The sequence below is a fragment of the Hyla sarda genome, chromosome 10, assembly GCF_029499605.1.
Source record: "Hyla sarda isolate aHylSar1 chromosome 10, aHylSar1.hap1, whole genome shotgun sequence".
Taxonomy (NCBI): Eukaryota; Metazoa; Chordata; class Amphibia; order Anura; family Hylidae; genus Hyla; species Hyla sarda.
This window is the reverse complement of record NC_079198.1, coordinates 22,477,962-22,504,853: the sequence shown is the minus strand read 5'-3', so window position 1 is coordinate 22,504,853 and position 26,892 is coordinate 22,477,962. Positions and strand designations below refer to the sequence as shown.

Here is a 26,892-nt window from a genome sequence, read left to right as displayed (position 1 = left end):
CACCAAGTGCTAAACCACAGTGCTTGAGATGGGGCAAGTTAACCTGACCATTTCTTTTGGAGATCTTTTGACTAAGATAATAAAAAGGAAATACATTATCCTTACCTCCTTTTCCACACAGAACATCAGCTGGGCCCCTCCTTCCATCTCCACTATGGTGCAGGCAGCAATGATGGTGACATCCCCTCCTGTGCCAGGGCAAAGGTCAGACTGAACTCAGGTGTATGCCGCAGCCTAAAGCGGTCTGCACCCTACACCAAATTGACGCTCGCTGGCCTGGGGATCTGGGACCGATGTTCTGGTTATCTCGGCTAGCGAAACGGATTATAAAGTTCGCAGTTTGGACACCCTTCTACTATACATTAAAATTCAAAGGGCGAGGTAGATTGGGGGCATGGCCATTTGATCCCTGACCTAGCCGCCAGATCCTACAGTTGTGGCGTACCCTTCCTATATAGTAGGCATGCCACTGACAGATGACTTGGCATCCCTTTAGGTCAGTGGCACCAGAAGCGGACTGCTGCCCCCCCCCCCCCCCCCCCACCTCCACTGTCTGAGAGCAGGAAAGATTGTCTGCGGCTAAAGATCTCTCCTAATTGAAAGCTGTTGGAAAACAATGTCAAACACAAGAGTTTGACAATGATCATCGGCTAAAATAATCATTTGTTGTCAAATTTCACCCTACAGACAGTCAATTTGGTTCAAATTTTAATGTGTATGGGCCCCTTTAAATTTAAAGGGGTACTCCGGCGAAAAACATCTTTTCCCCACTCTGTGCCGGATGACTGGCGACTACAGCTGCCACGCCCCCTCCATTTATGTCTATGGGAGGAAGCGTGACGGCTACTATGTAGCCGTCACGCTCCCTCCCATAGACATGAATGGAGGGGGCGTGGCGTGGCGTGACGTCACGAACACAGAAGCTTCCGTGTTCCGGACACCGCCGCTGCCGACCCCGGAGATCGCGAGGTTCCCCAGCGGCGGGACCCCCCCCCCCGTGATCAGACATCTTATCCCCCTATCCTTTGGATAGAGGATAAGATGTTTTTTGCCAGAGTACCCCCTTTAAATACTGCACGGTAACCATAACACTGCTGGAGTCTGTAGCATTAGAGCTTCAGGTATCTCCCATATACAAATATGTTTAGCATGGAAAATACTTTAATTGACATTTACCGTATTTTAAAGTACATTCAAAAAGCTACTAATGGAAAGGACAATATGCTGTGTATACTTAGTATTATTTATACCTTTTCTTCCTTCTTTTCAAATCCGTTCCCATTTTTTATGAAATAAAAAAAAGGAAGGGAAAATAGACCTGATGTACACAAGTCATTGGTTTGTTTTCTAATGATTCAGCTTCTCGTGTACTTACCATGACACAGATGTATGATCATCATTGGGACAATACATGGAAGGTGTGTCTGCCCAGGCAGCATGTCTGCTAAATAAACACGGCCCCTCCTTGTTGATTTTGGATGTCATAGCTTTGTGAGGTTTTTGAGCGCAGGCGGAGGTGGCGTAATTGTGTGAAGGACAAAAAAAAAACACAACAAACACCTAGAAAATTATTCAAATTTACCAAGAAATGCACTACAACATATGGAGAGGCTATATAATCAGCATTTATTATGGCGTGAGATTCTGGGATCAACCGTGGATTACAAAGGGGCCGTAACAATAACGTTAAAAAGGAGTTTTCTGGTTTCTTTCTATAAAAAAAAAATAAATACTAAAAAGTAATAATATTTTTCGATACACTTTCTGTGTCCGTTCCGTTCCGTTTTCAAGACCTCTGCTTGCAGTTGTTCATTAGGAACTTTCATAGTTTACTTAAAGTGTACCTGTCATCAACAAAAACTTTTTAGATAATGTAGATTAAACCATTATATGTATATTTGTAATATACATTGGTTCAAAAATATGTATATTTTTGTCCCTGCAGCTATTGCATGTGTGTCTCTATGAGGAGTCCAAATACAGGAAGTGATGGTGGACAAGTAGGACTCTGTACACTGAAGAGAGCCCTGCTTGTCCTGTCCTCACTTCCTGTATTTGGACTTCTCATAGGCAATAGCTGCAGGGACAGCACTTTTTCACCCATAAATATACACATTTTTTTAACCAATATATATTACAAATATACATATAATTTTATTATCTAAATTATATAAAAAGTTTTTGTTGACGACAGGTACACTTTAAAGTGGATAACAATCTATTCTGGGCTTGTGATGGACCGAAAGGTGCACACTAAGGTTGGGTTCATAGGCCGACATTTATCATTGTCTTTAGACTGTTTTTTGTGTCTACAAAAGGCACAAAAAGGCGTAAACAGGGTTCATTTGCATCTTTTTTGCGCCTTTTTGTTTACACAATGGAGCTCAAGACAATGGATCCTAGGACCGGAAGAAGCGTCACCTGATGCGAAATGGATCCATTGTTTTGAGCTCCCCCCGCCATGTCTGGCTCTCCCTCTGCACCGCTCCCGTGTTATGTGTTAAAGTTACGCTGAACTGCACAATAAACAAAGTTTCACAAGAAGTGGTGAGTTGCTACGTGTATCTTCTTCTGCTTATATATATATATATATATATATATATATATATATATATATATTTGCTTGTCTTCTGCACACGTATAGCACCGCAATTCAGTGTACCGGGAACGCCACATACATATTAATACTCTTCATCTAAGATAGAGCATTACGGTCAGCTGTGCCAGGTCTTTTCTTCTCTTGCTTGGACATCTTTTTGGGTATATTGGATCTGCCACATCGGCACCTGTGTTTGGGTGTTGCGCTGACTATCTTTGTGTTTCTTACGTTGTGTATGAGGGGGAGCGGCAACCCCTTTTAGCTATGAACCCTATCCCATCCACATGAGGCTTTTACATTGATAGTGGATTCTGTATGCACCCGGTCAGAGGCGATATGCCCACAAGAGGTGAGTAGAGTGAGCGTGTTAGGGTCGCATCCGAAATAAGGCGACCTCTGCATGGTGGATGGGGGGGACATACGCTACCCAGTTATTGTAAAACTATAACTCCCAGCATGCCCTGTGAGCCAGCAGTTGGAAGCTCAGGATGGAGATCACTGACTTAAAGGAAAACTGTCAGCCAGTTCACCCACACAAAACCCAATATACTGGGTGCTAGTGTGGGTGAACCGTAGTCCATAAAGTGTTCACTTACTTAAGTGTGTGCCCTGGCTGCTGAGTTCTCCCCTGCTAAAGTTCCTTTTGTCCTCTCTGCAGTAGCCCTTTGAAGGCGCCCCCCCCCCGGCGTCCATATCTCTTTGGGTCCTGGTGGAAGGGGCCTAAGACCGCCCCTGTGGTTTGCATATTAATTTTCTTCAACTCCACATCCTAGTGATGTGGAGTCACATGCCCCCGGAGCGCAGCGCTCTGTCTGCAGAGCGCATGCGCCTGGAGTTTTTACGGGGCTCTCACGTCCTGATGACGTGAGAGCTGTGCGTTTGGAGAGCACTCTGCGCAGTGTAACTGTGCATGCGCCGGGCTCATTTTTTGATTGAAAGAGCTTTATTGTCCGTTCAGTCATTACAAGTCATACAATAAATTACAGTCACACAAAGCATGATAGTACAATACACAGCAAAGGTTCCCTAAGCTATACATCGCACACCATGCTACTCTAACACTCAGCTCAATCTTGTAATAGAAAGGCACAAGAGATCGAAAAAGCAACACAATACAATCTGTGATCGGGGTAGGGGTGTGGGTGACTATGTGGGGGTGGGGAGGGGGCGGATCACAGGGCCAAACTGCTGGGCTGTATCTTCAGGGAGACATGGGAGAAGGAGAGGGGTCTTCACTCCTCTTCTTCCTCATCAACGGCCGAGCTGTCCAAGATGGAATAGTCTCTAAGCAGGTTCTTGATGAACCTGTGGCAGTCCCGGACGGACATGTTTTCCCTGTTGATCACGAGGCGGTTCCTGGCAAGCCACACTGCGTCCTTAAAACAGTTCATAAGGCGCCAGGCCTCCTGGATGGCCTCCACGTCGTGGGTCCCAGGGAACAGGCCGTAAAGCACCGAATGGTACGATAGGCAGCTCCTGGGCACTGAGTCTCTGAGTTCATGTTCTAGGGCGTCCAACAGACCCTGTGCAAAGGGGCACTGCCAAAACATGTGGAAAGATGCTTCCTCCACGTAGGGGCACCGGGGGCAGTACCGGGTCTTGCACAGGTCGTGGGCATGCATGAATGACCTGAGAGAGAGACCCCCCCATGACGGCCATCCACGACAAGTCCTTGTGTCCATTGGTAAGCCGCTTTGAGGTCACATTGTTCCAAACTGTCTCTGCAGTGGCTGTGGGGAGTCCCGGAACCAGCTCAGTCAAGTCCTTAGCTCGGATGAGCTTGTGGATTGTCTTCGGCTTCCATAGGTCGGGTTTCAGTCCTTCCAGCTGGTGCTCCCTCACAAACCGGACAACATCCCCATAGAACCAGGGAGTGTTCCAGTTGTAAGGGATGGAGCTGTCCCACTTGTCCCAGCCCAGCTGTCTCCAGAGGGGCATGAGAAGCAAGCGAGACATGGACCTGCCCGCTGAGCCAGTCTTTTCAACAAGAGTCCGCTGCACGGTGACACATGCAAAGGAGGCCCTCAGCAGAGTGGGGATGTCGGGTATTCCCTTCCCACCCTTGCGGGGCTCCTTGTACATCACGGTCCTCTTGACTCTGTCCATTTTGCCCCAGACGAAGCCAAACACTGTCCGGGTGATGGCCTTGCAAACGGTGGTATGGGGAGGCCAGGCCTGTGCGGTATATTGGAGCACAGGCAAAACTTCACTCCGCAGGACAAGTGCCTTGCCTTCCATCGAGAGCTTTCTGGAGCTCCACAGTCCGATCTTCGAGTTTATCCTTCCTAGTCGGTCTTGCCAAGATTTAAGGGCCGCTCCCTCCTTCCCGAACCAGACTCCAAGAATTTGGATGAAGTCCGGCTTAACAGTGAAGGGGAAGGGGGCGGAAGAAGCCAGGTGCCACTCCCCGAAGAGCATGGCCTCCGACTTCCCGCAGTTGACTTTTGCCCCCGAAGCTCTGCCGAAGCTCCGCACCGGGCTCATGCTACAGAAGTCAGGAGTAGCGAGGACCCAGTGCATGTGCAGTTACACCGCAGAGCGCTCACCGGACGCACAGCTCTCCCGTCATCAGGACGTGAGATCTTCGTAAAAACTTCAGGCGTGGAGTTGAAGAAAATGAATATGCAAACCACGGGGGCGGGCTTAGGCCCCTTCCTCCGGGACCCAAAGAGATATGGACAATTCGGGGGTACCGCCTTCAAAGCGCTACTGCAGAGAGGAAATATGGAACATTAACGGGGGAGAACTCAGCGGCCAGGGCACACACACTACAGTAAGTGAATGCTTTATGGACTCCAATTCACCCACACTATCACCCAGTATATTGGGTTTAGTGTGTGTGAACTGGCTGACAGTTTTCCTTTACTCCGGTGGAAAACTTTTTTTTATTTTTTATCAACTGGTGCCAGAAAGTTAAACAGATTTGTAAATTACTTCTATTAAAAAAAATCTTAATCCTTCCAGTACTTATTAGCTGCTGAATACTACATAGGAAATTATTTTCTTTTTGGAACACAGTGCTCTCTGCTGACATCGTGACCACAGTGCTCTCTGCTGACATCTCTGTCCATTTTAGGAACTGTCCAGAGCAGCATATGTTTGCTATGGGGATTTTCTCCCACTCTGGACAGTTCTTAAAATGGACAGAGATGTCAGCAGAGAGCACTGTGCTTGTGATGTCAGCAGAGAGCTCTGTGTTCCAAAAAGAAAAGAATTTCCTCTGTAGTATTCAGCAGCTAATAAGTACTGGAAGGATTACATTTTTTTTCAAGAGAAGTCATTTACAAATCTATTTAACTTTCTGGCACCAGTTGGTTAAAAAAAAAAAAAAAAAGTTTTCTTCTGGAGTACCCCTTTAAAGCAATGTTTTCCAAACAGTGTGTCTTGTGCTGTTGCAAAACCACAACTCCCAGCATGCCCGGACAGCCTTTGGCTGTCCGGGCATGCTGGGAGTTGTAGTTTTGCAATAGCTGGAGACTCACTGTTTGGAAAGCATTGCTTTAGAGGATAGTCACAGTGGGGGAGATTTATCAAAACCTGTCCAGAGGAGAAGTTGCTGAGTTGCCCATAGCAACCAATCAGATCGCTTCTTTCATTTTTGAAAAGGCCTCTGAAAAATGAAAGTAGCGATCTGATTGGTTGCTATGGGCAACTCAGCAATTTTTCCTCTGGACAGGTTTTGATAAATCTCCCCCAGTATCTTGTCTCCCGAAATCCTCCCTCCCTGTCACGCAGTACCATAGTAGTATTAATTTCCTTAATCTACCCTTCTCACCACACCTTCCCCACAATTACAACAAAACAACGTTCTAAATGCAGTAAACCCCCATGTTGTAAAAGGATTACAGGATAATGGAGCCTGGGATCTGACGTTGTGATCTGTTGACTGCTTATTACGGAATTCCTTGCATGGATTTAGGATATAATACATGAGACTGGGATGATTTGGGGGATTGGGTTTCTTCTCATACTCCTCAGTAGAGATAAGCGAACTTAGAGTAAATTCGATTCGTCACAAACTTCTCGGCTCGGCAGTTGATGTCTTTTCCTGCGTAAATTAGTTCAGCTTTCTGGTGCTCCGGTGGGCTGGAAAAGGTGGATACAGTCCTAGGAAAGAGTCTCCTAGGACTGTATCCACCTTTTCCAGCCCACGGGAGCACCTGAAAGCTGAACTAATTTATGCAGGAAAAGTCATCAACTGCCGAGCCGAGAAGTTCGTGACGAATCGAATTTACTGTAAGTTCGCTCATCTCTTCTCCTCAGCTAAAGAAAATAATGGGAAGAGAGGGTCAGATAAACAGTAAGGTCTATTCACATGGCAGAATTTCTGCACCAATTCCGCTTCCGCTTCATTTGGGTGGTTTCTGGCTGGTGCGGAAATTCAGAAGTGTGAATGGGAGGGTAGAATCCCATAGAAGTCTATTGGGCATCAATTTGAAGCAGAATCTGCCGTGTGAATAGACCCTAAGGGCTCGTTCACACTAAGGAATATCCAACCAGGAGATATTGGGAGGGGGTATGTATGAAGGATTTTACCCTGTTTTTTTTTTTACTGTGATTTGTCTAAAATTTCCTTTGATGTCACTTTTTGCGACAAACAATTGCGCCAAATGGTTTAGAACAAGATCACTGATTTCACTTTGTTAGTCGTGATTTCAGTTACAATCATTCTTTGGTCTGGAATTCATGAATTGCGACTTTTTGATTTGGCGCAAGTTTAGGCGCAAATACCTTCATTTAGGCGCAAATCTACACCATGAATAAAGTGACAGAGAAAATGGCTACAACAATAGAATGTCCCAAAGTCAGATTTACTGCCTGGAATTCTGGGGTCTGCGCCTTTTGTAGGGCTACGTTTGTGCCAAAATTACAAACTTGCGTAGGAAAATTGATAATTTTGGCGCAAATATGCTCCATTTGACGCAAAAAAACATACATAAAATCACACATTGCTACACCATTATTGATACATGTCCCCCAGTGTCTGTCAAGGTGCTGGCATAACACTAGGACCGCCCTCTTCATAGGAAATTCGCCCTCTTCATAGACAGCGAATGCATTTCCGAGCTGTTCTCTCTTCTCTGAACATGGAGTCTGGGATCCGGAATTTGTGCCGCGGAACGTCCGCCACAGAAATTCCAGAGTGTGAATGCTGCAGCAGACTCCCATTGAAAACAATAGGAGGTTGCTGCGATTTATTTTGCGGAACTCTGAAGCCAAATTCCGCTTGTAAAATACGTAGTGTGAATGGGGCCCAAGGACGCAGTCAGATGGGGAGGAAAGGCTGCAGATTTTCTACAGCGGACATGTCACAGCATTTCTGCAGCAGCAAATCTATACAAAATCGTGCTGTGGACTTGTTGCATATATGCCACTGGGGATTTGGAAACAAACATACTAAAGAAGTGTTTCTCCAACCAGTGTACCTTCAGCTGTTGAAAAACTACAACTCCCAGTATGCCCAGATAGCCTTTGGGTCTGCAGCAAATGTGCAAAACCTCCACTATAGCAGATTTGCTGCGGACCCATTAAAGTTAGGCAGAGGGAAAGTAAAGCAATTGCCCATAGCAACCAATCAGATTGCTACTTTCATTTTCAGAAAGGCCTCTGAAAAATAAGAAGCCATCTGATTGGTTGCTATGGACAAACTGGTCAACTTTGCCGTTGATTTATTAAACTCTGTAGGGGAGGTTTAACAAAACCTGTGCAGAAGAAGAGTATGAACCTGTGAAAACACCTGATTGCGGGGGTCCCGCCGCTGGGGACCCCCGTGATCTTGCACGCAGCACCCCCTTACCATCAGTCCCAGGAGCATGTTCGCTCCGGGTTTGATGACTGGCGGTCATGGCGCCGGAGCATTGCGACGTCACGCCCCTGCCCCCGTGTGATGTCACGCTCCGCCCCCTCAAAGCAAGTCTATGGGAGGGGGCGTCACAGCTGTGTGACCCCCCGGGGGTCCCCAGCAGCGTGACCCGCGCGATCAGGCATCTTATCCTCTAGCCTTTGGATAGAGGGTAAGATGTCTTAGCACCGGAGTACCCCTTTAAGTACGCTCACACATCCGGGTCTTCTGCAAGTTTCACGCTGTGGAAAACAGTTTAGTGCAGGTGAACAGGTTGTCACCTTCATTTTTCGGCGGAATACCATGCAGAATACATTGCTGTCAATGGGGACTGGAAATATCTTTCTATTCCTAGCACTGACTGAATATTTCTGGGGGAGATTTCTAAGTGAGAACCCAGCTTAGGCCATGGTCACTCCGTATAATTTGTCCGGAATGTCCGCATGGAAAACACGTGCAGACATTCTGCACATTTGAATAATCCGGCTGGCGCTAGAATCACTCAAAAAGGTGCCGTCTCATGAATGGCAATTTATTTATTTTAAAGCAAAATCCACAAAAAGAATGGACATCTATCTTTTTGTGGACGCCAGAATCGGTTTCGCAGCAGATGTTCTGTGAATAGTGCAGCAGAATCTCATTGAATTCATTGGGGACTGCTGCAGCAGAATACCCATGCAGAATATTGCTGAATTCCGCACAGACATTCCGCCATGTGAACATACTGTAGCTTTAGACCAGTGTTTCCCAACCAGGTTGTGGACCTAGCCTTAGACCAGTGTTTGGAGGGGAAAGAATACTGAGTTGCATCCAAATAACACATACCTACTGTGAAGCATGGGGGTGGAAACATCATGCTTTGGGGCTGTTTTTCTGCTAAGGGACCTGGACGACTGATCTGTAAAGGAAAGAATGAATGGGGCCATGTGTTGTGAGATTTTGAGTGAAAACCTCCTTCCATCAGCAAGGGCATTGAATATGAAACGTGGCTAGGTCTTTCAGCATGACAATGATCCCAAACACACCGCCCGGGCAATGAAGGAGTGGCTTTGTAAGAAGCATTTCAAGGTTCTGGAGTGGCCTAGCCAGTCTCCAGATCTCAACCCCATAGAAAACCTTTGGAGGGAGTTGAAAGTCCGTGTTGCCCAGCGACAGCCCCAAAACATCACTGCTCTAGAGGAGATCTGCATGGAGAAATGGGCCAAAATACCAGCAACAGTGTGTAAAAATCTTGTGAAGACTTAAAGAAAACGTTTGACCTCTGTCATTGCCAACAAAGGGGATATAACAAAGTATTGAGATGAACTTTTGTTATTGACCAAATACTTATTTTCCTCCATAATTTGTAAATAAATTCCTTAAAAAACAGACAATGTGATTTTATGGATTTTTTTTCTCATTCTGTCTCTCATAGTTGAGGTTATAACCTATGATGGAAATTACAGGAGCCACTCTCATCTTTTTAAGTGGGAGAACTTGCACAATTGGTGGCTGTCTAAATACTTGTTTGCCCCACTGTAGGTCCACACCCTGGTTGGGAAACACTGGTCTAAGGCTAGGTCAACACCTAGTGACTCAGTTTGAGACCCATGTGTTTTTTTAAGGGGACTGGACAATGCAGTGGACCGTGCTTTAGATTGCGCCAAAAATAGCACATACTTGACGTAGTTCGGGCTGTTGAAATGAATGGCACGGAATGGTTTTCAGCAGGATGTTGATACGTCTGACAGAAGCACTAATGCATTTTGGACCTAGCCTAACAAAGATACCGGTCTTGTTCTCCACACCAACAAATCACAGCTCAGGTTTCATCACTCCATGAGTCAGTGTTGTCAGTACCTTTTAACGGTTCAGCAATATTCTTCCTTTACCACATTCCAAGAGCCATGACTTTTATAGTTTCCGATTGACGTAAATCTAGGCGAGTTTTTCTGTAAAGCAAGTTCTATTTTTCAATGGAATTTTTTGAGGTACAGTTTGTTATTTTTTAACTTTCTTTTCTTTTTGCGGGCTGGACCACTTCTGCAGAGCATCCCAGAGGTGTAACAAAGGGAGCGCCCCCCCCCCCTTTTTTTTTGGTTTACCTCATTAGGTGACAGGGGCGCTATTGAGCATGGCATCTAAGGGGCAAATTATGATGTTGGCTTAGACTCAATGGAAGGCAGGTGAAACTCCCATTGGTCCACTGAACCTCACACTTACGTTCCACCATCCCACCACCCCTTCAGCACTCTCTGCCCTGCTACTCTACCTAAACCCTAGTAGTAGGGGCAAGGCCATCTTGGTTTTTTATGTGTCCACACTCCTACCCTTCAATTCCCTGGTTGAACTTGATGGACATATGTCTCTTTTCGACCGTACTAACTATGTAACTATGTAGGTATTTTGTTCTATAGATAACTGAAAGATAACATCTAGTCTGTACAGCAGGGCACATCTTCTTGCTCCTTTGGGCCTGCCTCCTCATAGTCACTCACAGGCGAACCAGCACTACGGGCAGAAGGCGCTTCAGTAGGACTTCCTCAGCAGTGGCCTGTGAAATCTACCAACCCTGCTACTTAGTGGATACCCAACAGCAATAAATTAGATGGGTAAAAGGCGTGGAATGGATGCCAAGCAGCATTAACTTAAACTGGGGAAGGAGGCTATGTACCAATTCTTTTGAACATCCATTCTATAGCTATCCAACATACCAACGGTAAAACCCGGCACTGCTACTTCGCTAACACTTATTCCAGTAGGCTTCTCTGGTACAACAGCCTTCCCGGTGCTCACATATAAAATATACAGTCCGCATTGCGCAATCAGCGCTTCGTCAGGCCCCTGAGGGGCCTGACGAAGCGCTGATTGCACAATACGGACCATCGCCCAACCCATTCCCCCACCCTGCTCCATTGGTCTGCTCTCCCGCATATGCTGGAACGCTGTCAAACAAATATGCAATAAAGAAGTTTGCGGTTCCATAAAGACCTGGTGAGTGCTCCATTCTTTATTCTCTTGTATGGAATATCCATTCTATAGCCTTTTCCCTTCCCCCATTAAAGTCAATGCTACTGGGCATCCATTCCATTCCAAGACTGCTGGGCATCTATTCCTTGCTCCCGTTCCAGCTCGAAAGTGCTGGCCATTCATGCTTTCCCCCAATCAAATATGCTTAAATAAGACTTAGCTGTAATACCAGACATAGCCGCCATGCCCATCTAAACAATTAGGGGACATGGCAGACTCCACCGATGAAACTTTGATGGGCTACCGTAAGAATAGGTCATCAAAATGAGTCAACAAAAAAAAAACTTATACCGGTATATGGCGCCCTAAGTGCACATTACTGATAATACTTGCATGTAGTTGTGGGTATCCCTTCAGAGTCAATTCTGCTACTGGGCTCCAGTAGGCACCCCAGTCCACCATTGGTTGATGCCAGCTGATGGTACAGCTTAAAGATGAGCGAACTTACAGTAAATTCGATTCGTCACAAACTTCTCGGCTCGGCAGTTGATGACTTATCCTGCGTAAATTAGTTCAGCCTTCAGGTGCTCCGGTGGGCTGGAAAAGGTGGATAAAGAGTCTCCTAGGACTGTATCCACCTTTTCCAGCCCATCGGAGCACCTGAAAGCTGAACTAATTTATGCAGGAAAAGTCATCAACTGCCGAGCCGAGAAGTTCGTGACGAATCGAATTTACTGTAAGTTCGCTCATCTCTAGTACAGATCTAGCTATTGCTGTGCATTACTTGTACTGCATGGGGTTAAAAGTGAAAGCCACACCAAAATAGAAAAACCCTAATAATAAAAAAAAATAAACTTTACTCTATAAAATGTTGTCGTGTTTGGATGGAAATGTGCTGTGTGTGCTGACAAAGTATTTTATGGGCTTGTTGGAATCTGGAGCTTTTAATCAATAACCCAGGTTTTTTTTTCGGAGCAGGACGGGCAGCACACAGCCATGCCGCGCTGCACTTGTCACCCAGAACAAAGAGATGTCCGGGAAGCCGTCTGTCTCTGCAGTTACCGCTGAGAATCCCATTCATTCCAGTGCAGAGAGGCCTTATGAATAGCGTGCAGGAGGAGGCCGCTGGAACTTATTAGATTAGCTCCACTTTTGTCCTGCTGTTTACCACTGATATTATGGCCTCTACCAAAGGAAAACTGACATTTAATGATCTGATTAGCCAGTTACCAACCAGTGTGGTCCCATTTATCTCCGGGCGCATTATTTCACGGGAATGCCATTGGGTACAAAACCATGTCCATGGCTATTTTTTTTCTATCTAAGATTCTGTTAAAGGGCAATTCCTTGTCAAATAAAATAAAAAATATTTAAAATCATCGACCTTTTGCTCTTGTGCATTTTTGGTGTGTTTCCGGAAAAGTTGTGTCACTACCAATATGGCTGCTAGAACAGCTCCCACAAGGTTTTTATTTTTTTTGTTTTTTTTTTGTTTTCCACTTTCCAAAACTACAAATCTGTATACTTACATAGTGATAATATAGCTTTCCATGCAGGAGTCTAGGAAAGCCGGGTGACAATCACTGAGCTGCAGTTGGTAGTCTCCCATCTTTCCCAGAAACTAGGAAGTAATATTGTTTTAAAAAGATTTACCTGAGACTCTACAAAGTCACTTAATCCCCCTCTTCACATAACAACAGTGATTCTTTTAGTTGGGTTTTCTGGTAATTGCCTCCATCCTAAAAAAATATATATATGATTTCAACATAACAAATAATAGTGTCAAAAAGTACCAAAGCACTGTTAAAATATTACTGCGATATTGCACTTAAAGGGGTATTCCAGGCAAAAACTTTTTTTTTATATATCAACTGGCTCCGGAAAGTTTAACAGATTTGTAAATTACTTCTATTAAAAAATCTTAATCCTTCCAATAGTTATTAGCTTCTGAAGTTTTCTGTCTAACTGCTCAATGATGATGTCACGTCCCGGGAGTTGTGCATGATGGGAAAATATCCCCATAGGAACTGCACAGCTCCTGGGACGTGAGTCATCAGAAAGCAGTTAGACAGAAAACAGCAACTCAACTTCAGAAGTTAATAACTATTGGAAGGATTAAGATTTTTTTATTGAAGTAATTTACAAACCTGTTTAACTTTCCGGAGCCAGTTGATATATAAAAAAAAGTTTTGGCCTGGAATACCCCTTTAAATAATCGCACCCTATAGCACCCACAATTATTGCCAAGCTGTGCTTAAAGGGGTACTCTGGTGGAAAACTGTTTTAGTTTTTTCAAATCAACTGGTGCCAGAAAGTTATACAGATTTGTAAATTACTTCTATTTAAAAATCTTAATCCTTCCAGTACTTATCAGCTGCTGCATGCTCCAAGGGAAGTTCTTTTCTTTTTGAATTTCCTTTCTGTCTGACCACAATTGCTCTCTGCTGACACCACTGTCCATTTAGGAACTGTCCAGAGTAGGAACAAATCCCCATAGAAAACATATCCTGCTCTAGACAGTTACTGACATGGACAGAGGTGTCAGCAGAGAGCCCTGTGGTCAGACAGAAAGAAGATTCAAAAAGAAAAGAACTTCCTCTGTATTATACAGCAGCTGATAAGTACTGGAAGGATTAAGATTTTTTTTATTAGAAGTTATTTACAAATCTGTTTAACTTTCTGGCACCAGTTCATTTAAAAGAAAATGTTTTCCAGTGGAGTACCCCTTTATTCCTTCCAGTACTTATCAGCTGCTGTATGCTCCACAAGAAGTTGTATAGTTCTTTTCTGTCTGACCACAGTGCTCTCTGCTGACACCTCTGTCCACGTCAAGAACTGTTCAGAGCAGGAGCAAATCCCCATAGGAAACCTCTCCTTCTTGGGACAGTTCCTGACATCGACAGAGGTGTCAGCAGAGAGCACTGTGGTCAGACTGAAAAGAGCTTGACAACTTCCTCTGGAGCATACAGCAGCTGATAAGTACTGGAAGGATTAAGATTTTTTTTATAGAAGTAATTTACAAATCTGTTAAAATATCTGGCACCAGTTTATTTGAAAAAATTTGTTCTTCACTGGAGTACCCCTTTAATTCATAGTAATCTATAGTGCCCATAATACTGCCATACTGTGCTCAGATCAAAGTAAGGGTGTTGTTAACACCACGTTTTTCAAGTACGTTTCCCGTATACGTTTTTATTATTGAAAACGTATGGAACCGTATTGAAAACCATATACATAGACAAATAATTGAAAACCGGATGCATCCGGTTGCGTGCGGTTTGCTTGCAATACAGTTTTCTCCTGTACTCGAAACCGTGGTTGACCACAGTTTTGTCTCGGGTTTAAAAACCGCACTGCAACCGCATACGTTTTTTTTTAACATGGACTTCAATGGGAAACGCACATGTATACGGTTCCATACAGGAAACCATATACGGTTTTTACTTTGCACATGCGCATTTGCATCCTAAAGTCCCCACCCAAGACCCCTTCCATTAAAAGTGGACAAAATTTTCAAAAACATATATATTTTTTTTTTTCACAAAAGCGGATGGAACTGTATGCACTTTTAAAAACAGTATACCGTTTAAAAATGTGTACGGTTTACTTTTTCCCATACTGTTCCATCCGTTTTTTTTGCCATACGGTTTTCTATAGAAAAACGGATTGAAAACAATATGGCAAAAACGTGATGTGAATCCAGCCTAACCTGTGTGCCCACAGTGCTCAGATGATAACCTATAGTGCTCAGATAATACTGCTATACTGCATCACTGATAGTAACCTATAGTGCTCAAATTATACTGCCATACTATACTTAGGTGATAGTAATGGATAGTACCCACACAGTACTGTCACACTGGGTTATCTATCATAGTAACCTATAGTAAATAAATAATACTGACATTCTTTGCCTAAAAGAAAGTAACATAGAGGCGTAGATTAACCGATCTGCCTGAGGACAGACTGTCTGGTCTTCATATCACAGCTCATTGTTTCATATCTGAATCAGCTCTGATAAAATGAAAAGCTAAGCTGTGATTGGTTGCTATGGGAAACCAGCTTTTCGCCTCAGACACATTGGTAAATCTGAGCCATAATTTACAAATAATACTGCCATGGTGTGCTAAAATTTTAGTACCCTATAGTGCCCAAAAAGGACTGCCATACCGTGCGTAGATAATAGTACTCAGTAGTGTCCAAATAATACTGCCATACTGTGCTTAGATGACAGTAAGGTATAGTTCCCAAATAATAGTGCCATACTGTGCTTAGATGACAGTAAGGTATAGTTCCCAAATAATAGTGCCATACTGTGCTTAGATGACAGTAAGATATTGTTCCCAAATAATACTGCCATACTGTGCTTAGATGACAGTAAGATATAGTTCCCAAATAATACTGCCATACAGTATTCATAATAGTAGCAACAACCAGTAGAGCCTGAATAACACTGCCATACTGTGCTTAAAGGGTGACTCCGCTCCCCAGCGTCCGGAACTCAATGTTCCAAATGCTGGGGGTGCGGGATTCCGTGTTCCCGCCCGTCCCCTCGTGACATCACATCCCGCCCCCTCAATGCAAGTCTATGGGAGGGGGCGTGACAGCCGTCACGCCCCCTCCCATAGACTTGCATTGAGGGGCGGGGCGTGACGTCACATGGGGGTGGGCGGGAACACGGAAGCCCGCACCCAGTGTTCGGAACATTGAGTTCTGGACGCTGGGGAGCTGAGTAACCCTTTAAATAACAGTAGCCTACTATTCCCAAACAATACCCTCATGCAACTTTTTAATATATTTTCTATTTACTGTCGGGGAACGTATAGTCCTAGGAGAACCTTCATATTTCCAGTACTGAAGACTGTACTAGGACCGGAAATGCACCGTCTCCATAGACAGCAATGTATTTCAGAGTAGATTCTTCCCGTCATGTCAATTCTTTGGGCGGAGGCTGGAATCGTGATTTCCCCCAGATATTTCCGCCATGTGCACAGTAAACAGAATCCCACTAAAAACAATGGGACTCTACTGTTCCGGAATTTCCGTGCTAAAAGTTTCCGCCAGATCTTGCTCCGATTTGACAGGAAGAATAGCGGAATGTGCAGCAATGTTCTTCCCATCAGAACAGCAGACACCGCGATGGACCTGTTTGTAAATCAGTGGGGACTGTCAGGCGATGAAGATGGCACTCTCAACGCGCCACTTTCTTTTTCTATGATGGAACAGTAAAACAGAATTGATGACAGAGCCCTGCCTTTATTTACTAAGACTGTTGTGTAGGTTTCCTTGTGGGTTCTAATTCCCTACAATTTATTTTCCACGGTATTTACTAAGGTTTCCCTATATTTTCCACTTTCCCTACATTTTGCTTTTTTTTACACACGCTCTGATCTGTGGGGTTTTCCTCAGCTGAAATCCACCACATTTTATGTGGAAACCTTAATAAATATGTTGGGTTTTTGTGAAAATGTCAGGAAAACGCCCCTTTTCTGAGACCACGCCCCCTTTCCTGGCAGCCACACCCCTTTTTAGGGTTTTATTAGCAAAATGGAGAGTTAGTCGGGGGTTTTTTCAATTCTGGTGCAAAACCTGGCGCTGACAGAATTTCTGTCCCAATGCAACAGAATCTGGCGCACGACCCGACAAAACATGTCGGATTTGCAATAGTAAATGAGCGCCATTGTAACAAAGTGTCAGAACAGGAGAAAGATTTATGCTGCTGAAGATTCCAGGTCGTGGGCTATTATAGATTTGCTCTTTAGGCCTGTAAGGGAAAAGAATGGCGGCCATACTGGTTTTTCGCCCATTTGGGACATGGCTAATGGAAATTTTTGCTAATTAAATGAATTCCATTGGATGTTCCACATTATAATACCAGGAACAAGGCCTTAGTTTCTATTATTATAGACCCAACCCTGATAAAACCATTTACACTCCACCTGCAAATCAGCTTAGAAGTCTGGCTCTGAGGCAGGGGAATGATAGCCAGGGGTCACCCATAAAGTAGGATTTATCAGAAAGATATCACCCAGACAGGTCTAACCCGTCCAACCACTAAAAAGAACCCAACACTACTGCCTGCGCTTCATGTAAATTTTTGTTCGTGTCCCTCTACATTTATTGTTATACCTTAGGAATAATATGTAAAGTAGGGCACTTAGGCCCCCTTCATTGTACTTCTATTTGCATGCTAAAGTTGCTTACTATACATCGGCCCCTTTATGCAGAAATGATGAAGTGTTCATGTGAATTCAAGCTTTACATCGGCCACAATGCACCCAGGACGACTTCTGCTTGGACCAATATGGTCTCTACGTTCTGCTCATCGTGTCCACACATGGAACAGAAGGGAAGGGTGGGACCGTATTCCTCCGATCAATGTGCACCAGCTCTATTTTCTTCCCTCTGGAGAAGAAGGGCTCACATTTACAAAGATAAATGAACCGTGCTTGAAAAATAGCTGCGCACATTGGAAGGCACCATGTATCAGTCTGGTGCTGGCACTCTGAACAAAGCTCCCGGACCACCTTCATTAAAACAATTAGGCTGGAAGTCTTTGCAAAGGCAGAACTCCAGCTGTTAGCTTCTGGGGCCCTCAATGCCTCCTTAGCAACAGGAGACCTAAGGGCACAGTGGGGTGGAGAACAGGGACACTAATTACATAGGTCAAGGGTCTCGTGTGCGGAGATAAGAAAGAACATACTCTAGTTAGTAATTCTGAGCAGAAATGGAAGGATCACGATGCACGCTTTAATGAAGGCTTTATTCTCTAATAACACCGATAGTGATGAACGGGAGGTAGAAGGAGCAATGTGTCAGTGAGGGACACTCGTGCTCGGTTTGCAAGGGATGCTGTATTCCCTGCCTCAGTATATACTGCTACAGAGGGAAATTCAGTTTATTTGCAATGATCTGTGTAAGGCCTCCTATACATTTGTTCACAATCATGCGGCGTCTCAGTTTGGACGACTGATGATTGGACTCGCCAGACCGGCACCGACAGGGGAACGCATCTTCCCCCGTTCGGCAATCACAAACAATAGACACTGGATGCTACACAACTGATGCCAACTGATGCACTTCTGGCATCAGTTGTGGCGAGTTTTGACAGAGCCGGACGCCGGGTATTTGTAACTCTGGCCTAAGGGAGTTTTTCCCAACCACGGTGCCTCCAGGTTGCACACCTGCAACTCCAATCATGCCCAGGCAGCCATATTATATTGATTATATTGGCAGCAAAATCCCCAAAATGTATACATTTATAGCATATTTTGACCACAGGACAATGGGGAAAATCCACAATAAATCTGAGCCTTAAAGAGTACCTGTCATCAAACCATATTTTCTAAACTAACACAGATTATGTTCTCTAACTACTCCTTACACCCCTCCTGCCCTTAAATTTTTTTTCAAAAATTTAAAAATCTCTATATCATACCTTTCCTCTTGCTCAAATTTTGTGAGCTCCCGGTAGGAGAGAGTGGGCGTTCCCCAGCAGGCACAACGTCACTGAAGCCTGTGAGAGCTGTGCCTCGCCATGCCCCGCACACACTTCCTGAGTTTGGTCTCCTGCCAGGCCGGGAGGAGACCAAACTAACTGTTTGACTTGTGACAGGGAAACAGAACAGAGCCACCTAGTGGCCATTTTTTCAATCACAATAAAAACATATAATGGTTGAGAATTTTAACAAGTAAATAGTAAGGTGTCTTATAATTACATAAGGAACAATATATTAAAAGTTTAGTTTGGTGACAGGTACTCTTTAAACTGTATTGGGAAGTGCTGGGAGAACTTTATGGGGGGGGGGGGGGAGAATCGGAAATGGATTTAGTGGAAGCCTTTGGCAGAGACAATGTATAAGAACAGAAGTTATGCAATAGGAACCTTTTTACGCGTCCACAAAGTTGGGTCTGGCCAGTTGCATAGTTTTAAAGAGTGCAGAGGTAGGGTGCTCTAAGGAAGCCCAAAAGTTTTTCTGTCGCATAATAAAACACCAATAATATAAATGGTACATCATGGTAGAAACTGGGGGCCTAATTACAGATTTTTTTCAGGCCCAAAGGCTTGGAGTTACACCTCTGGGTCTGGCTAAACAAGGATGTCAATTACAACAGGTATCCACAAAGAAGAGGCAAAACTAAAATCCCAACGCACATTATACATGCATTAGCCAAACGAGACAATTTCAGCAGACATTGGGGGAAGAAAGGATCGAGTATGCTGAATTTTGGCTCTGTCATACTTTTTGTTTTTGGGAGAGGACCCTGGCAGCAGCTCCCCCCCCCCCCCAGCCCTTAGAAATTATGAACACGTAAAGCTCAACCAATACGAGTATTTATGTGCATGGAAAAATCTACGGAGATAGCTGTTGGCCTAGTAGCGTTTGACCAAGTGGAATTTGTCTTAAATGATGAGGTCAGAAGCATGGGAGGTTAAAAATGAAAGGACGTCGGGTCACACGCCGGAAGTAAAGCCTATATCCATCTAAAGCTCCAGGTTCCGTCAAACTATGGGAAAAGACTTAGCAAGGCTCGGTAGTCCCCTTCTTGTTTAAATAGTCTACCTTGGGTGACATCACACAAACAGTTCGACAGTACTCGTGAGTCTTCTAACATTCCCATTATTCCTGATCCTTCTAACATTCCCATCAACATTCCCTTAAAGGGGTACTCCGCTGCTCAGCGTTTTGAACAAACAGTTCGGAACGCTGGAGCCGGCGCCGGGAGCTTGTGATGTCATAGCCCCGCCCCCTCGTGATGTCACGCCCCGCCCCCTCAATGCAAGTCTATGGGAGGGGGCGTGACAGCTGTCACGCCCCCTCCCATAGACTTGCATTGAGGGGGCAGGGTGTGACATCATGAGGCGCCGGGAGCTCGTGACATCATAGCCTTTCCCCTCATGACGTCACGCCCAGCCCCCTCAATGCAAGTCTATGGGAGGGGGCGTGACATCATAAGGGGGCGGGTCTATAACGTCACCAGCTCCCGACACCGGCTCCAGCGTTGGGAACTCCGCAACAAGAGAGAGACACACAGGGGGTCCGGCACTGCAATCCAATGTTGAGATCGGCAGCCCGAGGAAGTGCGCTTAGAGCGCAGGTAACAGTTCTGTCGCTACGAGGCTGCTCCTCTGCGTCTACCTGCTGTGCTACTTTTATGAAAACGAAATAAAGATTGCCGAAAGATACAGGCTTGGGTGAGTGCATCTCATTTCTCTTCTTTGAAGATTTTTCGCTGTAGCGTTTGGAACTGTTTGTTCCAAACGCCGAGCAGCGGGGTCCCCCTTTAAGTAGGTTTGTCCTGGTGGCCAATACAATACACTGGAGACCACTCTGAACAGTAGACATTTGTGTGATGTAAAGAATATACCACCTCTCTGTACATATTTTTAAGGTAGACCCTTAAAGCTTCGCTTCTTGATCATATACTGTACATTGGATGTTGGGTAAGAGAGGAATTTATGGATGTGAAATTTAGAGGTTTCTCATGGGAGACCCCTAAGTGGTCATGGAGGGCCTTATTGTCATATTAGCTCCACACAGGATGTATCCTGCTGTCCTGTCACCCGAATTCTTATTGTTAGCTCTTGTGTCTCCTCACAGCATGGTGGTCTTGCCTTTCCATGGGCTTTCAAGCAGTATGCCTTTATACATTACGTATAGCAGTGTCAGGGAGAGGATGACATGTAGATTGATGGTCTGGTCAGTGCTGTGGAGGTTTTGTGTTGGAATCCATCTTTTAGTCACCCATGCTTTGCCTTATATTGTACAGTACACTTGTGTTTTATTATATTGTTTTATAACAACTAGGGGCCTTTTCATTGTTCATTCATTGTCCTACCAGTCGGACCCTGTTCCCAAACATACTGCATGTTCCATGATATCAACAAACCAAAGATGAAAAATATATGTTCCGGCGGAGGTTGATTCATCAGTAGAACCAGCTTAAAGGGGTATTCCGGGCAAAAAAATCTTATCCCCTATCGAAAGGGTAGGGGATAAGATGTCTGATCGCGGGGGCTCCGCTGCTGGGACCCCCCGCGATCTCCTTGCAGCAGCCCACGTTCTATGCGTAACTGCGTCTGAAGTTTCGGAGACCTCCGGGCTTCTGAAACGGGGACGTGACGTCACGTCACGCCCCCTCCATTAATTTCTATGGGAGGGGGCGTAACGTAACGCCCCTTCCCATAGACATGAATAGAGGGAGCGTGACGTCACGTACCCGTCTCGGAAGCCCAGAGGTTTCCAAAACTTCAGACGCAGCTACGCATAGAATGTGGGCTGCTGCAGGGAGATCACGGGGGTCCCAGCAGCGGAGCCCCCGCGATCAGACATCTTATCCCCTACCCTTTCGATAGGGGATAAGATGTTTTTGCCCGAAATACCCCTTTAATACCAGAGAGAAAATAAATAATAACTCTGTTAGTGGGTGCCACAGAGCCCCAAACTCCTGATTTGTAGGACCATAGGATAATGTAAGCCTATATTATCAGGTTCTGACTTAAAGGGGTACTCCAGTGGAAAACATTTTTTTTTATCAACTGGTGCCAGAAAGTTAAACAGATTTGTAAATTACTTCTATTAAAAAATCTTTACCCTTCCAGTACTTTGTAGCAGCTGTATGCTACAGAGGAAATTCTTTTCTTTTTAAATTTCTTTTTTATCTTGTCCGCAGTGCTCTCTGCTGACACCTGATGCCCGTATCAGGAACTGTCCAGAGCAGCAGAAAATCCTCATAGCAAATCTCTGCTGCCCTGGACAGTTTCTGACACGGGCATCAGGTGTCAGCAGAGAGCACTGTGGGCAAGACAAAAAGGAAATTCAAGAAGCAAAGAATTTCCTCTGTAGCATACAGCTGCTAATAAGTACTGTAAGGATAAAGATTTTTTAATAGAAGTAATCGACAAATCTGTTTAACTTTCTGGCACCAGTTCATAAAAAAAAAAAAAACTTTTCCCCGGAGTACCCCTTTAATGGGAAAAGTTCCAATGATGACCCCCCCCCCCCCCCCCCCATTTAGGTTTGGTTCGGTGTTTCTGCCCCGGATCCCATCATTTCCATCCTTTTATTGACAAAAACATAAACCAAAGGGTCCTGTTCAGTGAATAGCGCCCGAGTTTACCATCTTGGAAGGATATAGGGAGGAATTCATCAAGAGTGGTGGAGGTGAACGTCTTTTTACCCATTATTTCATGTGGTGGAAACTGTGTCCCTGCACCAGATTTATTACATGGGGCCGGGCAAGTGACAAATCCGGTGCTGATCACATTTCTTACTTCCGTAATCCACTTTGTATGGTGATTCCTTTGTGGCTTTTTGTGCGACTTTTTATTCTGTGCGACAAAATGTGCGACTTTTTAAAAATGCTGTCCACAGCCAGTTCAGTAAGCCAAGTCAGGGCTGGTGTAGATTTGCGCATAAGTCAGGGCTGGGTTCACACTACGTTTTCTCCTATACGGGACAGTATACGGCAGGGGGGAGTTAAAACCTCGCGCTCCCGTATGCCTTCGTATGCGCTCCCGTATGTAACTCATTTCAATGAGCCGGCCGGAGTGAAAAGCTCTGTCCGGTCGGCTCCTTTTTGCGCCGTATGCGCTTTTTCCCCGGACCTAAAACTGTGGTCAACCACAGTTTTAGGTCCGGTTGTAAAAGCGCATACGGCGCAAAAATGAGCCGACCGAGCCGAACGTTTCCCTCCGGCCGGCTCATTGAAATGAATTACATACGGGAGCGCGAGGTTTTAGCTCTCCCCTGCCATATGCGCTTAGACAAGTTGCGACAAAAGATGCGACAAACTGAAAAGTCGCATATGATGAATTCCTGACCACTGCATGACTTGGTATGTTCCTTTTGAAAAACCTTCTAAAGCAAAAGTCGCAATCAATAGTCTCAAAACAGCGTCTGAGACAATCTGTGAGACAAATCTACACTACAAAACCAAGGTAAAACCAATGATAAACTCCCCCCATATTGTTTACACACAACACATGATAACTTAGGGACCACCAGTTTGGAAATATGGCGGACTATTCGTTGGCTATCATAGTATCCACTGTGTTGGAAATATCAATGCATCCGACAAATCCCCTAAACTAAACAGCGGTGACTTTCACAGATGGGAAAACTTTTCTTAAGAATTTCTTTTGAATTCTGTAGTGTTTATCGTATTGGTTTAATCAGTGCTCTGGCAATTTACCAGCAGATAGGCGGGCCGGTTATCTAGACGCAATGAAGTTCTCATTCTTCTCGTCCCATGGCCAATTCTATACCATCAGCATTAGATCCCTTTGGATCCTCACATCGGAGGAGACCCAGACATATACTTATGATGGATGCCACTTAGGCCACATAGTAAAAAGGCATATACTGTGCAATATACAGTGACCCCCCGACCTACGATGGCCCCGATATACGATCATTTCCCCATACAATGGCCCCTCAGAGACAGCATCAACATACGATGCTTTTGTATTTCGGGGCCATCACATAAACGGCTATCCGGCAGCGCAGACTGCTTCAGCTGCCACCGGATAGCCGTTTACGGTGCCCCGTGTGGTTCGCTGACGATCACTTACCTGTCCTCGGGGCTCCGGTGCGTCCTCTTGGGGATCCCCCCTGCATCGTCGGCGCTCTCCATCGTCATCATCACGTCACTGCGCACGCCGTCCCGTCATCCAATAGGAGCGGCGTGTGTAGCGCCGTGATGGCGGCGACGGAGAGTGAGGATGCCGGGGAAGCAGAGGCCTTGCCGGAGCGTCGGGGACACCCCGGGGACGCGGCAACAGCGATGAAAGGCGACATCCGGAGCGGCGGGGACAGGTGAGTATAACCTCCAATACCAGTGGTCTTCAACCTGCGGACATCTAGATGTTGCAAAACTACAACTCCCAGCATGCCCGGACAGCTGTTGGCTGTCCGGGCATGCTGGGTGTTGTAGTTTTGCAACATCTGGAGGTCCACCGGTTGTAGACCACTGTCCTATACTTTACATTGCACGGATCCCTCAACATACGATGGTTTCAACAAACGATGGTTCATTTGGAACGGATTACCATCGTATGTTGAGGGACCACTGTACATATTTTTATTGGATCTAGCTAATTAAATAGCTGTTACGCCGAGCGCTCCGGGTCTCTGCTCCTCCCCGGAGCGCTCGCGGCGTTCTCCTCTCTGCAGCGCCCCGTTCAGACCCGCTGACCGGGAGCGCTGCACTGACATTCACGATGGGGATGAGATTCGCTTAGCGGGACGCGCCCGCTCGCGAATCGCATCCCAAGCCACTTACCCGTCCCGGTCCCCGGCTGTCACGTTCTGGCGCGCGCGGCTCCGCTCTCTAGGGCGCGCGCGCGCCAGCTCTCTAAGATTTAAAGGGCCAGTGCACCAATGATTGGTGCCTGGCCCAATCTGTCTGATTATCTTCCACCTGTGCACCTGTCTATATAACCTCACTTCCCCTCCCCTTCCTTGCCGGATCTTGTTTCCTTGTGCCAGAGAAAGCGTTTAGTGTTGTCCATAGCCTGTGTTACAGACCTTCTGCTATTACTAATGACTACGAACCTTGCCGCCTGCCCTGACCTTCTGCTACGTCTGACCTTGCTTCTGCCTAGTCCTTCTGTCCCACGCCTTCTCAGCAGTCAGCGAGGTTGAGCCGTTGCCGGTGGATACGACCTGGTTGCTACCGCCGCAGCAAGACCATCCCGCTTTGCGGCGGGCTCTGGTGAAAACCAGTAGCAACCTAGAACCGGTCCACCGACACGGTCCACGCCAATCCCTCGCTGACACAGAGGATCCACATCCAGCCTGCCGAATGGTAACAATAGCACTGAGGTCTGTGCTTTTTCCATCCAGCAGACCCTGCCGCATACATCTCAAAGTAGAAATGACAAACTATTTGCCTCCATTGGGTATATATACAGTATACGCGCCATTCAAACGGACTTGGCTGTACACTGCTTAAAGGGGTATTCCAGGCAAAAACTTTTTTTTATATATCAACTGGCTCCGGAAAGTTAAACAGATTTGTAAATTACTTCTATTAAAAAATCTTAATCCTTCCAATAGTTATTAGCTTCTGAAGTTGAGTTGCTGTTTTCTGTCTAACTGCTTTCTGATGACTCACGTACCGGGAGCTGTGCAGTTCCTATGGGGATATTCTCCCATCATGCACAGCTCCCGGGACGTGACATCATCATTGAACAGTTAGACAGAAAACTTCAGAAGCTAATAACTATTGGAAGGATTAAGATTTTTTAATAGAAGTAATTTACAAATCTGTTTAACTTTCCGGAGCCAGTTGATATATAAAAAAAAAAGTGTTTGCCTGGAATACCCCTTTAACGCATCGTGAACACACCCTTACCATGTAACTTGAAATTTCTGGGCCCCATGCCAAAAATCTGTAACATGATTGCCTCTTAATGTACCGTTCATATTACCATGATCTTCTTAGGGTGCGTTCACACGGCCGTCTTGTCCCCATTTTTTTTTTATCCCCATTTCGGTTCCGTTCTTACAGGCTGTAAACGGATTAAAAACTGTTTTAAAAAAAAAATCCCATTCATGTCAGTGTGATTATTTTTTTTTTATACAATCCGTTTACATCCGTTTGCACCCGTCTGCGCTCATTTCCGTTTTTTTTTTCTTCCGTCAAAAAAAAACGGAAGAAAAAACGGATACAGTAAATTTAACATTGAAGTCTATGGAAAACGGATGAGCCTTTAATGTCATCCGTTTGCATCCGTTTTTTTCAATCCATTTTTTGATCCGTTTTTTCTTCTGAGCATGCTCAGAACAAAAAAAAAATTTTTTTTTGGGGGGGGGGGGGGGGTTTATTAACATCCGTTTCCATCCATTATTGTCCGTTATTTTATTTTTATTTTTTTAAAGTCCGTTTTTTTTTTGACAGGAGAACGGGACGGGTCTAGATGGCCGTGTGAACGCAGCCTTATGAGGTAGAGGGACCTTTAGGCCAGTGATCTTCAACCTGCGGACCTCCAGATGTTGCAAAACTACAACTCCCAGCATGCCCGGACAGCCAACGGCTGTCCGGGCATGCTGGAAGTTGTAGTTTTGCAACATCTGGAGGTCCGCAGGTTGAAGACCACTGCTTTAGGCTATCTTAGGTAGGAGGCCTACTTTCCCTCCCCTTTATTTCTTTTTTTATGGCAAGAAACAATTGACAACTTATCAGGTACATAGGAATCCTACAATAGCCACAAATGTTCATTCTGCATGAAATGATTCTCAGTCATATAATTGTAATCTGTCCCTTTAAGGGCCGGAGGGCATTATTTACCAGGTAATGTGAGAAGCCCCAGGGGAGACCCTCCTACTCAATTCATACTCAGGGGGTGCTCCTACTAGTTTCCAGCATGTAGTCTGCTATTATCAGGCTTCTTTAGATTAACCAGTTAACCTATAATATCCCATTCAAATGTCTAAAATAGAATTTTTCTGTTCTTTCAGCACTGATAAGCCAGAGACTTCCTTATAGCTTTACTTCT

The 26,892-nt window shown here is 45.2% G+C and overlaps 1 protein-coding gene across 2 annotated transcripts in view; it reads left to right on the top strand.

The window, feature by feature from the left end:
• The window catches only part of N6AMT1 (N-6 adenine-specific DNA methyltransferase 1), a 44,827-nt gene extending 32,102 nt beyond the window's left edge, over positions 1-12,725 (top strand). For both annotated transcript variants that reach the window (XM_056542813.1, XM_056542815.1), the window contains exon 7: positions 12,369-12,725. In XM_056542813.1, coding sequence (XP_056398788.1) covers positions 12,369-12,529 — 161 coding nt within the window. In that variant the 3' untranslated portion in view covers positions 12,530-12,725. The remainder of the gene's footprint in view (positions 1-12,368) is intronic.
• Positions 12,726-26,892: the final 14,167 nt, after the last annotated feature.